The 18513-nt window shown below is 44.2% G+C and overlaps 1 protein-coding gene across 1 annotated transcript in view; it reads left to right on the plus strand.

Moving 5' to 3' along the window:
• Positions 1-14445, plus strand: part of LOC139418230 (protein KIBRA-like) — a 36679-nt gene extending 22234 nt beyond the window's left edge. Inside the window, exons 12-23 of the mRNA XM_071167520.1 lie at positions 124-719; positions 2581-2701; positions 3330-3494; positions 3738-3930; positions 4255-4392; positions 4545-4609; positions 4937-5114; positions 5422-5592; positions 5915-6007; positions 11399-11629; positions 13644-13762; positions 14271-14445. Coding sequence (XP_071023621.1) covers positions 124-719; positions 2581-2701; positions 3330-3494; positions 3738-3930; positions 4255-4392; positions 4545-4609; positions 4937-5114; positions 5422-5592; positions 5915-6007; positions 11399-11629; positions 13644-13762; positions 14271-14337 — 2137 coding nt within the window. The 3' untranslated portion in view covers positions 14338-14445. The remainder of the gene's footprint in view (positions 1-123; positions 720-2580; positions 2702-3329; positions 3495-3737; positions 3931-4254; positions 4393-4544; positions 4610-4936; positions 5115-5421; positions 5593-5914; positions 6008-11398; positions 11630-13643; positions 13763-14270) is intronic.
• The last annotated feature ends 4068 nt before the right edge of the window (positions 14446-18513 follow it).

Consider the following 18513-nt stretch of genomic DNA (forward strand, 5'->3'; position numbering starts at 1 on the left):
CCCTCCCTCCCTCCCTCCCTCCCTCCCTCCCTCCCTCCCTCCCTCCCTCCCTCCCTCCCTCCCAATCCAACCCTCTCCTCCCTGCCTCTCTCTCCTCCCTTCTCCCCATCTCTCTTCCTGCAGTCTTTCGGCCAGCACACTGTCGTGTTCCTCAGGCAGCAGCCGTGGCTCTCTGACCTCCAGCCGGGGCTCTTTGGCCACCACGTCATCCCTGGGCTCCACCTCCTCCCTGAGCTTCACAGATATTTACCTGGAGCAGCCTGAGCTGGGAGACCCAGACTTCCAGAACAAATTGGACTCCCTACTGCAGGACGGTGGCCCGGGGGTCAGCTACCGTCCCTCCAGCTCCATCACCACTATCCACGAACACGAGGTGGTCGCTGGGGGAGAGAGAGCGGGCGACAAGGGGGGTGTTGTCGGTGGGGGAGCAGAGGCCAGAACCAGGCTACAGGCGCTGAGACTATCAGAGACGCCAAGGTCGATCAGTTCACTGTCGCCGAGGTCTTCGATGTCGTCACTCTCGCCGCCCTGCTCGCCGCTGGTCACGGACTCTATATTCCTCTCCGGGGAGAGGTTTGCGGGACCAGGGGGCCCAGGTGGGGGACTGGACATGGAGCTGCATAGCAGGCTGACTGAGCTGGGGCTGGACAAGGAGGAGCAGCAGCACCCTGGAGGGGTGGAGCAGGATGCCACTACCATAGCTGGAGAGATGTTTAAAGGTACAGTCACTTTCTGTCTATCTGATATTATTTAAGCTCTCTTTTAATATCAGGAGAGCGACTGTATTACCTGCTACTGTAGACTTGTGTAGTGTTGGTGTATAGTGGACTGTATGGTCCTCATGTCCATTGTGAACCGTAAAGAATGAATATGTTTAAGATCCACACAAAACGCATCATAGAAATATCAAGTGTTAGCAACACACTAAGATATGAACGTAAATATACACTGAGTGTACAGAACATGCTCTTTCCAAGACATAAACTGACCAGGTGAATCCAGGTGAAAGCTATGATTCCTTATTAATGTCACCTATTATATCCACTTCAATCAGTGTAGATGAAGAGGAGGAGACAGGTTCAAAAATTATTTTTAAGCCTTGAGACAGTTGATTGTGTATGTGTGCCATTCAGAGGGTGAATGGGCAAGACAAAATATATAAGTGCCTTTGAACGGGGTATAGTAGTAAGTGCCAGGCAGTTCTTGACACTCAAATTGGTGCGCAACTCTGCTGGGTTTTTCACACTCCACAGTTTCCCATGTGTATCAAGAATGGTCCACCACCCAAAGGACATCCAGCCAACTTGACACAACTGTGGGAAGCATTGGAGTCAGCATCCCTGTTGAATACTTTCGACACCTTGCAGAGTCTATGCCCCGACTAATTAAGACTTCTCTGAGGGCAAAAGGGGATGCAACTCAATATTAGGAAGGTGTCCCTAATGTTTTGTATACTCAGTGTATATGGGTGATGTAGTAGGAGATGTTTAGTTGCATAATGGCAAGCCTGCACAGTGTGACCTAGAGAGAGAGACAGGGCTGTATTAGCCTGCACAGTGTGACCTAGAGAGAGAGACAGGGCTGTATTAGCCTGCACAGTGTGACCTAGAGAGAGAGACAGGGCTGTATTAGCCTGCACAGTGTGACCTAGAGAGAGAGACAGGGCTGTATTAGCCTGCACAGTGTGACCTAGAGAGAGAGACAGGGCTGTATTAGCCTGCACAGTGTGACCTAGAGAGAGAGACAGGGCTGTATTAGCCTGCACAGTGTGATCTAGAGAGAGAGACAGGGCTGTATTAGCCTGCACAGTGTGACCTAGAGAGAGAGACAGGGCTGTATTAGCCTGCACAGTGTGACCTAGAGAGAGAGACAGGGCTGTATTAGCCTGCACAGTGTGACCTAGAGAGAGAGACAGGGCTGTATTAGCCTGCACAGTGTGACCTAGAGAGAGAGACAGGGCTGTATTAGCCTGCACAGTGTGACCTAGAGAGAGAGACAGGGCTGTATTAGCCTGCACAGTGTGACCTAGAGAGAGAGACAGGGCTGTATTAGCCTGCACAGTGTGACCTAGAGAGAGAGACAGGGCTGTATTAGCCTGCACAGTGTGACCTAGAGAGAGAGAGAGACAGGGCTGTATTAGCCTGCACAGTGTGACCTAGAGAGAGAGACAGGGCTGTATTAGCCTGCACAGTGTGACCTAGAGAGAGAGACAGGGCTGTATTAGCCTGCACAGTGTGACCTAGAGAGAGAGAGAGACAGGGCTGTATTAGCCTGCACAGTGTGACCTAGAGAGAGAGACAGGAGAGGAAGAGAAGAGCTGTATTAGCAGGAGCTTGTGATGTATTGGACTGAAAGGTCAGGCTTCCACCTCATCTACTGTAGTAGGTGTGTGTGTGCAACTCGTGAGGAATTCAAGGATTGCACCTGAAACCTGATTGCCAGTGGGGGCACACCGGGGTGGGGTGGGGAGGGAGAGAGAGGGGGTTAAGTTACAGCCCACTATTAACTGTATGGTTTACTCCAGCTCTGCACCGGCTCCTCCCTGTTTTCCTCTCCTCTTCCAACCCCCTCTTCCCCTAAATGCCATAGTGCAAGCCAGAGGGACGGTGGGGGCGGGGCCTAAGAAGATGGGCGTGATGTCAGCAGTGTCTGATGAGTCGGTGGCGGGTGACAGCGGGGTGTATGAGCCCTCAGAGACGAGGTGGGTACAGTAGAAGGCCATTGAGTCACCTGGAGGAGAGGTCTCTATTTAATTGCTTTACTCTGGAGCAAGACTTAAGACCATGTTCAGTAGCCTGAACCTTCACGGATAGTAATGAAAGATGGTGCTTCATTAACACCCCTATCCTAACTAATGTTAGAAGGGTGTGCAGTATATACAGTAATTAAGGTCAAACACGATGTTGTAATTTTTGGGGGATTAGGTCAGGATACCCAGTAACTTCTAGATGTGTATGTAAATTAAGTTATTCAGAAAGGTAGAACTCAAATTGGAGAGGTTTGATCTGATGGTTTATCTATTCATGTATCTATTACTATTAGAAAGAGACAAGCTGTCTGCTGTACTATGTTTTGTTTGAACTGTTTGACCCTAGAACCTGAGGGCCATAACTGATGGCAACATACATCAGTCATAACTTACTCATAACTTACTGTGGTGTTTGAAGTCTGGTAGCCAGATCTGTTCAGACTGATGTCCCCACTAGAATATCAGTGATATGACTTCAAATGGAAGGTTGGTGGCTAAAGCACAAACCAGGTTTTGCTTCCTGGTACTGTATTTGATAGCAGCTTTGTGGATCTAACCCTGTATGTGTCACTTTTCCCAGGTCAGTCCTCCCTGCAGAGCTGCTGCTGGGCTATGAGGAGAGGGGAGGACCACTAGGCTGTGCCCAGGTCAGACTGGGCCTGAAGTACGAGGTGAAGCGCTTCACCATGTTCGTCATGCAGCTCTCCAATTGCAGCGTCCTCGTACTGCCACCAGACCACAAAATGTATATAGCAAAGTTGCCTTTTCTCTTTGCTTTAGAAGTGAATGACTGTCATTACTTGGCTATTCGAAACACCTTTTCAATGACTGTGTGCATATGCTGTGTGTGGATGTCTTTGTTCCCACTTCTCATCAATTAGGTTTGTTTGTATTGAAAGTACTGCATGTTTCCTCTGTCCTCAACTGTATACGCATCTGTGTGTACATTGTCTTGAGGTGTTTAACTGTGTGTGTGTCTCCTCCATAGATACATCCGTGTGGCGGTGCTCCCGTGCTCAGAGTCCTCCTGCTGCCTCTTCCGGACGCGCGGCTCTCTACCCCAGGACATTGTGGAGGTCAATGAAGTCTTCGGTGTCCAGATGGCCCACAATGCCCTGCGGCAGAAGACCCTGAGGGTGGACATATGCCACACCAGCCTGTCTGGCCGTGAGGAGTGTCTTGTGAGTGTAACGACTGTCCCTGGTCTGTCACTCATCTCTCAATTCAGCATCAACATAACAAACAGTCCACACCCAGACAGTGCAAACACTTGTACGTGGTGTATTTGCTAAGTGTACATTGAAATTCCAATGTATACCTTTTAGCTTTCCATTGTGTTGTCATCGTGTCATATGACAGTGGTTTATTGCTGTTAGTGGATAAGAGCTTTTTGTCCTTCCTAACACTCCGTACTGTCTCAAGCATGAAAGTTGGTTACAACAGTGTGTAACATCGTTCAGTAGACTGCCTTTTAACTATTGTATGGCTTTCTGTCCTCTGGGCAGGCTGGTGCTCAGATAAGCCTGGCTGATGTCAACACCTCTGGGGAGAGATGTGTCAAGAGCTACAACCTCCTCAGCTACTCCTTCATGCCCCAGATCAATAACAAGGACAAGACTGGGACGGCTCGGCAGTGTGAAAGGGTAACATAGACATTCATTCATCTATAGCAATGGCCTGCATTTCAAAAGGAAATTGATCTGTTAAGGTGAATCTGTATGGAAGTGTTATGAATGTGTAAACATACTGTATGTAATGAATGCATGTAACAGATGAGTAACAACGTGTGTTCCAGAGCTCTGTCCCCACCACAGAGAGAGTAGCAGGCAGTCTGGAGGGTGACCCAGAGGAGGATGAATGGTGAGCTCTCCCTTCACTAACAGAACCTTTATCCTGTTATTCTCCTCCCCATTATAACCTCTACAGAGGACAGGCCCTTCTTCCGTACTCGTCACGGTCAATGAGGGAGATCTTGTCTCACACACACTCACCTCCCCCAGTTGAATAATTGTTCCCTCCCTTCCCCCTCTCCCACGAGAAGAAGCTCAGACTGTAGTGTAGTTTTTGAAAGCCCAGAGGCACACTAACCACCCCTCCTCCCCCACAGCCCCTCGCATGTAGAATGGGCAAGGTGAATAACTGACAGGTTTCTCTGTCTCTCGGTCTCTCGGTCTCTCTGTCTGATAGTGTTTCAACCCTGTACAGGCACAGTGAAGAGCTGGAAGGTGAAGTGTTTGAAGAAGATGACCACATAGAGGGGGCAGGACCTCTAGAGGAAGAGGAGGGGCTATATCCTGACAGCAGCCATTGGGAGGGAGAGGAAGTGACAACCAAACCGACTGGAACAGGAACCCTGGTTGAGAGGGTATGTGGAGACTCCATTAACTGTTATAAATACTACTGTATATGAATACTATTTTATTTGATATTATTTGACCTATTTCCAGATGATGTTCAATGGAAGTATTTGAGTAAAAACATGTGTGTTCATTTGAATCAAACTCAACAGTTCTTTAAACTCATTGATATGCAGACTAACAAATGTGCTGTATGACTTGACTAAGAATGACTTGATCAGAGTTGGAACTGAACATAACAGTACATTTGTAAGCCAAGATTGACTATGTAAAACACAGCCTTCATTGTAAACTGTTCTCCTGCTCCGTCCCCAGGTGAACAAGGAGACCAGTACCGGCCACCACCACCATGTCTCCTCCTCGGTGGTCCGGCCAAAGGAGCGTCGGCCCCACCATGTTCCCCAGCAGAATGCCTTCTTCCAGGGCAACACCATCATCCGCTCCAAGACCTTCTCCCCTGGGCCCCAGAGCCAGTACATCTGCCGGGTGAGGGCAGCCACTCTTGTGCACATAATACATGGACATATTTAGTACACATCTAGTATATAGTAGCACATATACATTTATATTTGTACATATCTACTCAAAAAATCATTCAGACAAACTGATTTATTTATATAGCCTCTAACTATAGCCTCGTTTTTTAAATGACTGAAATGTTAAATACAGTTCACTCTGACTACTGTTTTCATTTGTGCTTAGCTTTGAAAAGCATCCCAAACCCAACGGAAGCTGTCGTTCATGCCCTTTTTGTTCCAACTTTGTTTTCTTTCTGTTTGTTTTTGCCGTTCTACTGTGTGATGATCAGATCAACCGCAGTGACAGTGACAGCTCCACTTTGTCAAAGAAGTCTCCTTTCATCAGGAACGCATCAGAGAGACGCAGCATGCGCATGAAGAAGGTAGAAACTACCCACTTAGTATCCATCCCGCCTTTGGGAGGCACCCCAAAGGTTAGAGTTTGGTCAGGATTTTTTTATTAAAAAAAAATCCTGTAAAATCACCAGGAATTCAGCTAAAAATGTTTAATTTAGGAAATCTGTCCCGAAGTATCCCTACAAATAAAAAGAGATGTGATCATGTCTCAATGTAATCAAGGAATGAAATTATTGACATTTTCAAATACGTTCTCTTTTTGGGCTTAATTGTGGTCAATTTGCAGTGTGCCCCCTGTCCACCTGCTCCGGCAAAAATCGACCCGCGGCTGAATCTAGTTTCCTTCCCCTGCTGTAGATCCTATCTATCTATCATTCTTTTTTTTAATGCTGCATAAATACCCACTTTGTATTTATAATTTTACACACAATAGAGATTCTGTCTATCGGTCTATATTTCTATGATATAAATACCAATTTATCTTTCCATTTCTGTCATAGCCAAATTTTAGTATAACAAGCACACTTTGGTTAGTATAACAAGCACATTTTCTTCCTGTTCTGTCTGTCTGTGTTTCTCTCTCTCTCTCTCTCTCTCTCTCTCTCTCTCTCTCTCTCTCTCTCTCTCTCTCTCTCTCTCTCTCTCTCTCTCTTTGTCTCTCTCTCTTTGTCTCTCTCTCTCTCTGTCTCTCTCTTTGTCTCTCTCTCTTTGTCTCTCTCTCTTTGTCTCTCTCTCTTTGTCTCTCTCTCTCTGTCTCTCTCTCTGTCTCTCTCTGTCTCTCTCTCGGTCTCTGTGTGTTTGTTTCTCTCTGTCTCTCTTTCTTTCTCTCAATTCAATTCAAGGGGCTTTATTGGCATGGGAAACGTGTTAACATTGCCAAAGCAAGTGAGGTAGATAATATACAAAAGTGAAATAAACAATAAAAATTAACAGTAATCATTACACATACAGAAGTTTCAAAACAAAGACATTACAAATGTCATATTATTTATATATATATATATATATATATATACAGTGCCTTGCGAAAGTATTCGGCCCCCTTGAACTTTGCGACCTTTTGCCACATTTCAGGCTTCAAACATAAAGATATAAAACTGTATTTTTTTGTGAAGAATCAACAACAAGTGGGACACAATCATGAAGTGGAACGACATTTATTGGATATTTCAAACTTTTTTAACAAATCAAAAACTGAAAAATTGGGCGTGCAAAATTATTCAGCCCCTTTACTTTCAGTGCAGCAAACTCTCTCCAGAAGTTCAGTGAGGATCTCTGAATGATCCAATGTTGACCTAAATGACTAATGATGATAACTACAATCCACCTGTGTGTAATCAAGTCTCCGTATAAATGCACCTGCACTGTGATAGTCTCAGAGGTCCGTTAAAAGCGCAGAGAGCATCATGAAGAACAAGGAACACACCAGGCAGGTCCGAGATACTGTTGTGAAGAAGTTTAAAGCCGGATTTGGATACAACAATATTTCCCAAGCTTTAAACATCCCAAGGAGCACTGTGCAAGCGATAATATTGAAATGGAAGGAGTATCAGACCACTGCAAATCTACCAAGACCTGGCCGTCCCTCTAAACTTTCAGCTCATACAAGGAGAAGACTGATCAGAGATGCAGCCAAGAGGCCCATGATCACTCTGGATGAACTGCAGAGATCTACAGCTGAGGTGGGAGACTCTGTCCATAGGACAACAATCAGTCGTATATTGCACAAATCTGGCCTTTACGGAAGAGTGGCAAGAAGAAAGCCATTTCTTAAAGATATCCATAAAAAGTGTTGTTTAAAGTTTGCCACAAGCCACCTGGGAGACACACCAAACATGTGGAAGAAGGTGCTCTGGTCAGAAGAAACCAAAATTGAACTTTTTGGCAACAATGCAAAACGTTATGTTTGGCGTAAAAGCAACACAGCTCATCACCTTGAACACACCATCCCCACTGTCAAACATGGTGGTGGCAGCATCATGGTTTGGGCCTGCTTTTCTTCAGCAGGGACAGGGAAGATGGTTAAAATTGATGGGAAGATGGATGGAGCCAAATACAGGACCATTCTGGAAGAAAACCTGATGGAGTTTGCAAAAGACCTGAGACTGGGACGGAGATTTTTTCTTCCAACAAGACAATGATCCAAAACATAAAACAAAATCTACAATGGAATGGTTCAAAAATAAACATATCCAGGTGTTAGAATGGCCAAGTCAAAGTCCAGACCTGAATCCAATCGAGAATCTGTGGAAAGAACTGAAAACTGCTGTTCACAAATGCTCTCCATCCAACCTCACTGAGCTCGAGCTGTTTTGCAAGGAGGAATGGGAAAAAAGTCAGTCTCTCGATGTGCAAAACTGATAGAGACATACCCCAAGCGACTTACAGCTGTAATTGCAGCAAAAGGTGGCGCTACAAAGTATTAACTTAAGGGGGCTGAATAATTTTGCACGCCCAATTGTTCAGTTTTTGATTTGTTAAAAACGTTTGAAATATCCAATAAATGTCGTTCCACTTCATGATTGTGTCCCACTTGTTGTTGATTCTTCACAAAAAAATACAGTTTTATATCTTTATGTTTGAAGCCTGAAATGTGGCAAAAGGTCGGAAAGTTCAAGGGGGCCGAATACTTTCGCAAGGCACTGTATATATATATATATATATAGTGTTGTGTACTTTAACTATTTGTACATTGTTACAAGGGAAAATAAATAAGCATAAATATGGGTTGTATTTACAATGGTGTTTGTTCTTCACTGGTAGCCCTTTTCTAGTGGCAACAGGTCACAAATCTTGCTGCTGTGATGGCACACTGTGGAATTTCACCCAGTAGATATGGGAGTTTATCAAAATTGGATTTGTTTTTGAATTCTTTGTGGATCTGTGTAATCTGAGGGAAATATGTATCTCTAATATGGTCATACATTGACCAAGAGGTTAGGAAGTGCAGCTCAGTTTCCACCTCTTTTTGTGGGCAGTGTGCAAATAGCCTGTTTTCTCTTGAGAGCCAGGTCTGTCTACGGCGGCCTTTCTCAATAGCAAGACTATGCTCACTAAGTCTGTACATAGTCAAAGCTTTCCTTAAGTTTGGGTCAGTCACAGTGGACAGATATTCTGCCACTGTATACTCTCTGTTTAGGGCCAAATAGCATTCTAGTTTTTTGTTAATTCTTTCCAATGTGTCAAGTAATTATCTTTTTGTTTTCTCATGATTTGGTTGGGTCTAATTGTGCTGCTGTCCTGCGGCTCTGTAGGGTGTGTTTGCATTTGTGAACAGAGCCCCAGGACCAGCTTGCTTAGGGGACTCTTCTCCAGGTTCATCTCTCTGTAGGTGATGGCTTTGTTATGGAAGGTTTGGGAATCGCTTCCTTTTAGGTGGTTGTAGAATTTAACAGCTCTTTTCTGGATTTTGATAATTAGTGGGTATCGGCCTAATTCTGCTCTGCATGCATTATTTGGTGTTCTATGTTGTACACGGAGGATATTTTTGCAGAATTCTGCATGCAGTCTCTCAATTTGGTGTTTGTCCCATTTTGTGAAGTCTTAGTTGGTGAGCGGACCCCAGACCTCACAACCGTAAAGGGCAATGGGCTCTATGACTGATTCAAGTATTTTTAGCCAGATCCTAATTGGTATGTTGAAATTTATGTTCCTTTTGATGGCATAGAATGCCCTTCTTGCCTTGTCTCTCAGATCGTTCACAGCTTTATGGAAGTTACCTGTGGCACTGATGTTTAGGCCAAGGTATGTATAGTTTTTTGTGTGCTCTAGGGCAACAGTGCCTAGATGGAATTTGTATTTGTGGTCCTGGCGACTGGACCTTTTTTGGAACACCATTATTTTGGTCTTACTAAGATTTACTGTCAGGGCCCAGGTCTGACAGAATCTGTGCAGAAGATCTAGGTGCTGCTGTAGGCCCTCCTTGGTTGGTGACAGAAGCACCAGATCATCAGCAAACAGTAGACATTTGACTTCGGATTCTAGTTGGGTGAGGCCGGGCGCTGCAGACTTTTCTAGTGCCCGCGCCAATTCGTTGATGTATATGTTGAAGAGGGTGGGGCTTAAGCTGCATCCCTGTCTCACCCCACAACCCTGTGTGAAGAAATGTGTGTTTTTTGCCAATTTTAACCGCACACTTGTTGTTTGTGTACATGGATTTTATAATGTTGTATGTTTTACCCCTAACACCACTTTCCATCAATTTGTATAGCAGACCCTCATGCCAAATTGAGTTGAAGGATTTTTTTTATCAACAAAGCATGATAAGACTTTGCCTTTGTTTTGTTTGGTTGTCAATTAGGGTGTGCAGGGTGAATACATGGTCTGTTGTACGGTAATTTGGTAAAAAGCCAATTTGACATTTGCTCAGTACATTGTTTTCATTGAGGAAATGTATGAGTCTGCTGTTAATGATAATGCAGAGGATTTTCCCAAGGTTACTGTCGATGCATATTCCACGGTAGTTATTGGGGTCAAATTTGTCTCCACTTTTGTGGATTGGGGTGATCAGTCCGTGGTTCCAAATATTGGGGAAGATGCCACAGCTAAGGATGATGTTAAAGAGTTTTAGTATAGCCAATTGGAATTTGGATACCATCAGCACCACAGGCCTTTTTGGGTTGGAGGGTTTTTACTCTCTCTCTCTCTGTTTCTCTCTCTCTCTTTCTTTTTCTTTCTCTCTTTCTTTCTCTTTCTCTCCTCTCTCTCGCTCTCTGTGTTTCTCTGTCTCTCTTTCTCTCGCTCGCTCTCTGTCTGTCTCTCTCTCTGTGTTTCTGTCTCATCTCTCTCTGTGTGTCCCTCTCTCTCTCTCTCTCTCTCTCTCTCTCTCTCTCTCTCTCTCTCGCTCTCTCTCTGTGTGTCTGTCTCTCTCTCTCTCTCTCTCTCTGTGTGTCTGTCTCTCTCTCTCTCTCTGTGTGGGTGTGTCTGTCTCTCTCTCTCTCTCTCTCTCTTTGTGTGTCTCTCTCTGTGTGTGTGTGTGTCTCTCTGTCTCTCTCTCATCTTGCTCTATTTCTCTCTCTCGCTCTCTTTCTCTCTCTCTGTCTATCTCTCTGTCTGTCAGTGTCTGTCTCTGTTTCTCTCACGTGTGTATGTTCAAACTGACAGTCTAGTAGTGCAGTCGAGTCTCAGGCTGTGGCCACATTAGTTATTCTCAAAGGGAGACATTTACATTTTTGCTTTCCCAGACCTAGCCTTCAGTAAAAGTCAGTCTTAATATTTAATGGCTGGTTTAATTTTTAATGCGGCTTGACATTCTCTGGCCTCTAATGCTGGGCCCAGGAGTGAACTCTGTTCAGGACAGGGAGGACTACTGGGAGGAGCCACTGGGGAAGGGCTGCTTTGTCTCCCTGTACCTCCTTATTTATGTGTGTGAGGAAGAGAGATGTGTGAGAGATCACTATCCCACCATTTCCCCCCAGCCCTCAGTGCCGGTGCGGAGCCTGGACGGGCTGCTGCGGACCAGTCTGGACCTAGAGCTGGACCTGCAGGTGTCCAGGACGCGCCACACGCGACTGGCCCAGGAGCTGCGTGTCCTCAGGGAGCTGAAGGAGCAGCTGGAGAGAGCCCGGCAGCAGGGAACCAGAGATCTCCCCACCTGGGTGCAGGACGACGAGCGCTTTCGTCTGCTTCTCAGACAGGCCGAGAAACAGGTGGGCGATTATTATTTATTTACCTTTATTTAACTAGGCAAGTCAGTTCAAAACAAATTCTTATTTTCAATGACTGTCTAGGAACAGTGTGTTAACTGCCTTGTTCAGGGGCAGAACGACAGATTTTTACCTTGTCAGCTTGGGGATTCGATCTTGCAACCTTTCGGTTACTAGTCCAACACTCTAACCACTAGGCTACCTGCCCAGATGCAATGATCCCCGTGACACTATCACTAATACGTGCTCTATATAGGGAATTGGCTGCAATTTCAATCAAAATAAAACTTTATTTTATTTGTCACGTGCCGAATACCTTGAAATGCAGACTTTATGAGACAGATGGGAGTCTCTCACCCAGTAGATAGAGTTGAAGTCGGAAGTTTACATACACCTTAGCCAAATACATTTAAACTCAGTTTTTCACAATTCCTGACATTTAATCCTAGTAAAAATTCCCTGTCTTAGGTCAGTTAGGATTACCACTTTATTTTAAGAATGTGAAATGTCAGAATAATAGTAGAGCAAATTATTTATTTCAGCTTTTATTTCTTTCATCACATTCCCAATGGGTCAGATAGTGTTTGGTAGCATTGCCTTTAAATTGTTTCACTTGGGTCAAACGTTTTGGGTAGCCTTCCACAAGCTTCCCACAATAAGTTGGGTGAATTTTGGCCCATTCCTCCTGACAGAGCTGGTGTAACTGAGTCAGGTTTGTAGGTCTCCTTGCTCGCACACACTTTTTCAGTTCTGCCCACAAATGTATGCTTGGGGTCGTTGTCCATTTGCGACCAAGCTTTAACTTCCTGATGATGTATTGAGATGTTGCTTCAATATATCCACATCATTTTCCTGCCTCATGATGCCATCTATTTTGTTAAGTCCACCAGACCCTCCTGCAGCAAAGCACCCCCACAACATGATGTTACCACCCCTGTGCTTCAGGGTTGGGGGATGGTGTCTTCGGGCTTGCAAGCCTCCCCCTTTTCCTCCAAACATAATGATGGTCATTATGGCCAAACAGTTCTATTGTTGTTTCCTCAGACCAGAGGACATTTCTCCAAAAAGTATGATCTTTGTCCCCATGTGCAGTTGCAAACCGTAGTCTGGCTTTTTTATGGCAGTTTTGGAGCAGTGGCTTCTTCCTTGCTGAGTGGCCTTTTTAGGTTATGTAAATATAGGACTCGTTTTACTGTGGATATAGATACTTTTGTACCTGTTTCCTCCAGCATCTTCACAAGGTCCTTTGCTGTTGTTCTGGGATTGATTTGCACTTTTCGCACCAAAGTACGTTGACCACTAGGAGACGGAACACGTCTCCTTCATGAGTGGTATGACGGCTGTGTGGTCCCATGGTGTTTATTCTTATGTACTATTGTTTGTACAGATGAATGTGGTACCTTCAGGCATTTGGAAATTGCTCCCAATGATGAACTAGACTTGTGGAGGTCTACAGTTTTCAGGTCCTGGCTGATTTCTTTTGATTTTCCCATGATGTCAATCAAAGAGGCACTGAGTTTGGAGGTAGGCCTTGAAATACATCCACAGCTACACCTCTAATTGACTCAAATTATGTCAATTACCCTATCAAAAGCTTCTAAAGCCATGCCATCATTTTCTGGAATTTTCCAAGCTGTTTAAAGGCACTGTCAACTTAGTGTATGTAAACTTCTGGCCCACTGGAATTGTGATACAGTGAAATAATCTGTCTGTAAACAATTGTTGGAAAAATGACTTTTGTCATGCACAAAGTAGGTGTCCTAACCGACTTGCCAAAACTATAGTTTGTTAACAAGAAATTTGTGGAGTGGTTGAAAAATGACTCCAACCTAAGTGTATGTAAACTTCCGACTTCAACTGTATACTTTTTATTATGAATCATTGTTCTAATACACACCTGTGAAATATGAAGTGAGGTGTTAGAACAGCATCTATCTGTTGACTGGCCAGGATTTGTTGTTTAGGCCTATTCTCCAACTTCTCTCTGAGCGTCTCTGTGGTGATGTTGTGTCTGCAGACCCGTGAGGAGCAGCTGCAGGAGCAGAGGGTGGAGAAGATGATGCGTGCTGCGGCCAAGGACGTCCACAAGCTCCGAGGCCAGAGCAGGAAAGAGATGCCTGAGGTCCAGTCCTTCAGGTCAGTACTGTAGATTACATTACATTACATTACATTACAGGGTACAGCAACAGTATAGTGTAACAGACCTCTTGTAAGAGGAGTTGGTCCATTAATCCTTATCTCTTTCCCCATGTATTAGATGAATGACAATGTTTAAATTGTATATAGCTTCTCTCACCCAGGTCTCCAAGCATTAGGTTCAGTTGGAAGGACTATGATTTGTCGTCCATTCCGTTTGTATACCTGTTAGTCTAGGAATATAAGATTATATGGAATTTTAAATTGGTAAAATGGCTACGATATGTATTGGATGTTTCTCAATTTTAAATTTCATGACCAATGCTAGTCCTTAGTTGACTGGGATTAAGTAATTGACGCTGGCTCTGAAGCAACTGAAAGATGTTCGCCTCAGTGAACACACATCCCAGCAATGAAAAATAAAGATTTGCTCTGTTCACTGTAGAAAAAGGGAGTTTAGTTGTGGTTTTACGCTCGTGAAGATAAGACTTTTCTCTTCTGATTTCAGAGAGAAGATGGCCTTCTTCACTCGAGCAAAGACCAACATCCCTGATCTGCCTGTCGACGATGTGTAGCGCATTTCAAGTATTCCAGTCTTAACTGCTGTTTCCAAGCAGATGACTCTGACGCAGACTTCTGGTGGTATTATGAAGAATGGAGAATAATAAAATAATAATGTATAGGAAAAAATACCGTCACATTTTTTGTAGATCTCAGAGTTGCTAATCTGTATAGTTGTTTGTGTTAGCAACTAGAGCATTGTTTTCTTCCAGTCTCTCTGTAGCAGTATTGTTACTGTTACTAATAAGTGGATGTTGGAAGAGACCGTTAGATGTTTTATGGTAAAATCGTAATTCCAATACACACCAGCCCTTTCTGTGTGGAATTTGAAAAGACAAAGAGAAATGCTGTTCTGTTCTTTAGCCAGGACCACTTATTTGTTGTAGTCTAAGATGTGAATATTGACCCCCAGAGGTACTTTACATTATTTATAGCACAACACATCTACAAAATCAATATTGTTATTGTATGATGGTGTACTATGACCGAATGTGTGGTTGTACAGTATACTGAAACTGGCTGTCTGTCCCTAGTCACACTGCACATGGTTCTCATAGTAACCCTCACTGGTGCACACACCATCTCTCAGCATTGTGTAGGAAGTGCACTGACTCTCACCTATACTCAGGTAGTTTATTGGATAGTTTGTGCACTTTTAAAATGGTAATCTATAAAAGAGGATGGAGGCGTTGAAGAAGTGGGAGGAGTGCTCCACTTCAGGCTGGAGTGATTGTTGAATCACCGCCTAACAAAGCACATGATTGTGAAAGACAAAAGAAGTGGAGGAGATAACTCTTGTATTTAATGAAGATCATTGCTGGTGATAAACTCCCCATTGACTGTATGATTTAAAATGGTAGTGAAGTGATCCAAAAACCATGGAATAACTGAGGACTCTAAAGTATATCTTAGCCTAAAGTTTGATCACTTTTCCTGCTCTCATCCCTTTTACCCCTTCCCTTAAATTCTTTGTAACTGGACATTTTGAAGACCCATACAAACAGTATCCCAATTGTTCTTCTGCTATCTTTTTTTGCATCTCTCAACTGGACTTTCTATATGTAAACCTTACCTTATCACACTAACTGGGATATTTGTCAATGAGCCCCCTTCCAAAGAGGATCTTCCTTTCCAGTCTGGGGCAGTACTAGGGACCCCTCTTACACTGGCAAAGCTTTAGTACATACAGAGATGAATAAGATCAGGTCTGCCTCTGTATCCATCCTGCATGGAGCATTGTCTCATCAATGACCACAGGAATTGGCGAGACCGCACAAACAGATCTGGGACGAGGCTACACTTCTAGTCTAGCAGCCATGTTTCCCAATATATATCTCTGTAAGCAGACATGACAAAGTCCTCCTGAGGATTTCATTTTATCTCTGCATGGTGCTCTCTATGTGCCAGAGGTATCGTTGAACAGGCTTACTGTTGCAAGTACATATCTGGCTCTGATTGATCACGTCTGTGATCTTCACAGGCGACTAGTGGTGTCTGTGTTAAGGAAATGTGATGAAGAAGTGAAATGTGTAAGTGGATCAACTGGCAGTACAGGGAGAAATCAGAGGGCTTTTAACTAGGCTACTGGAAATGGTACAGGAAGAAATCAGAGGGCTTTTAACTAGGCTACTGGAAACGGTACAGGAAGAAATCAGAGGGTTGTAACTAGGCTACTGGAAACAGTACAGGGAGAAAGCTATAGACTAGATCAGAACAGTCAGCTTGCTACTCTCTCTGTAAACACTTAATAATGGATGGCATTTCAGATGATAGAGATGTCTTGGATGTTGGTTTGAAGGGGTGGTCATAAGGGGATATGTACAAGGGCCCCTGTTCACATGCTGAACACATGCAAATGTCTGGAGTGTTTTGGTGATTTTAGATGTTCGAGATTAGTTTTGCTTTTCATCAAATCCTACTCTCCCACACCCTTTTTTTATGTTGACCAAACATGATTGTGTGATACCAATTATATTAGGCCTGAATTACAATCTACTGATATTGGAGTAGCCAGAAATGTAACCTACTTTTCAACAGAAACATAGCTAGCTTCTTTCCCTCTCAATAGAGCACCATACGTAGAGAGCACCCCAAGATCTGATATAGAGTCAGAGGCCACTTAAAGCTCAATACAACATTAGGCTAGTTCGAACTCTGTGGTGATGTAGTGATTTGTCCAATCCACAACAGCCAGGATGACATTGAGACAGGTTCATGCTTCATAGAATGTTGAGCGTAATGACTCTGAATATGGAGAGGAGTCAGAGTGGAATGAAATCACATGCCCAGCATCTCAATTTGTATAATAGCCCAAGACCTTAGTCTGATTTTTTTGATGGTTATGAATTCGCACTAATGTTCTGCAAATGATGAGTAGAGATTCACTTGTGTCCAGTGTCTCACCCCAATGGATATTGCTCTGTAGTTTGAATACATTCCATGTTTCATACCCTTTACAGATAGAATAATACCCCGATTTGAACATCAGACATTATTTTCTACTCCACCCCATACTAATAATGTTAGATCAGACAATTGAATTCCTTCACTGCTTTTTTCCTTACTGATAGTCTGAAGTTCACATGCCATTCCATAATGCACTGGTTGTCTTTTGCCGCCGCCTTTGGTTTCATGGCGTTTGCACATTTAGTTTGCATGCTGCCACATAGTGTGTGGTCAATCGCGTTACACGGCAAAAAAAAGAGAAGTGGGAAAAGGAACATATTGCACCACCAACTAAAAGGCGCTGCATGGTCAATCCGATGTCTGCATTGTCCGTGCAGCATTTATGGTGATATGGCCTCTGCAGAAGTCGGGGCATTCATGCTTCACGGAGCAGTGCAGAGCTGTTGTGAAGGATGGGGTCAAGGATGTGAGTTTGTGTTTATACAGGACCTCCCGCCATCACCTACCATCAACCAATCATGTCAATGCGGAGCAATATGGAGCCCTCCGCATTGTTACAAAATTTGAGAGGGACACAGCAATGTGTTACGGAGCTTGATTTGGCCTCTGCATGCCTCTGGAGGCTCCGCAATTGCGTCACACCCTCCATATGAAGCCTCCAACCACATTTTCGGATCAAGCATAAATGGTCTTTAACCCTACACCTATATTCCACAATTTCATAAAAATCACCACCCCATTCCACTACTTTCACCCTAACTGATCCTACACTAGGCCTGGGAGGACGGGACTCTTTTCGCTGCCTCAGCATATGACACCTTCTGTTCTACTCTGACCCTGGCAACCTCAACCTGTCTTTCTTGCATCGGGCACTTCTGATCCCCAGCAACATGGGCACCTCCACAATGGACACTTTTTTTCCCCCACTGATACTACACATTCCTTTGTCACTTGCCCTCCTGCACACTTCTCACATCTCAGAATCTCCCTCCAACACACTGCTGCAATATGACCATAAGCTTGGCATCTGAAACACAGTGGGTTCTGCACAAAGGCTCTCACGGGAAAGCTGACATATCCTAACATTACCTTTATCAGGTGAAAAGGACAGACAGCATCTTCTGAGTTTCACCACGCTCGCCACCGGGTCTGCGTCGCAAATGGCGGGCATCACAGACGCAGGGAATCTTACATTTCAGTTGCTCCACCTCTAAACTTAACGCCACTCTTGTAATCACTCCTTTCAAACCTCCGCCACGTGTGTTCTGGCTTTGGCCCAACCCATCAGTTTCTAGACGGCCCCGAAATATGTTGCATTTGGTGAAGTGTCAGGAACATACGCCGATCCAGACCATAGAGATAGAGGAATCATCTTTGTATCGGCCATTATAGCGTATGTGACAGCATGGGCAGCGCCATTGAGGCGATTTCCATTTTGAAGTAATCGATTTTCTTCTTCATGATTTTGCTGATCTCTCCTGATGACCCGGTTGGACATGGAAGTCCCACCCAGCTGACTACATTAAAGTCCTCAATGGCGCTGCCCATGTTAATATGGCCTTTTGACCACTAGAGGCCTCTATCATTCTTTATGATCCAGACTCATTGCAGAGAATAAAGTAAAGTCTGTGGTCGTGGCGTAGTGTTTGACTGGAGCAGGAGCCTGGGTAGCCAGGCCAATCAGAGGAAACCATCAGACCAACTCCTTGAATACCCTACTCTTTGAAGTTTGTTCAACAAATTGTTTTACCCTTTAGTGTGTGTACTTTAATGTATTGATACTT

Source organism: Oncorhynchus clarkii, chromosome 10, assembly GCF_045791955.1.
Source record: "Oncorhynchus clarkii lewisi isolate Uvic-CL-2024 chromosome 10, UVic_Ocla_1.0, whole genome shotgun sequence".
Taxonomy (NCBI): domain Eukaryota; kingdom Metazoa; phylum Chordata; class Actinopteri; order Salmoniformes; family Salmonidae; genus Oncorhynchus; species Oncorhynchus clarkii.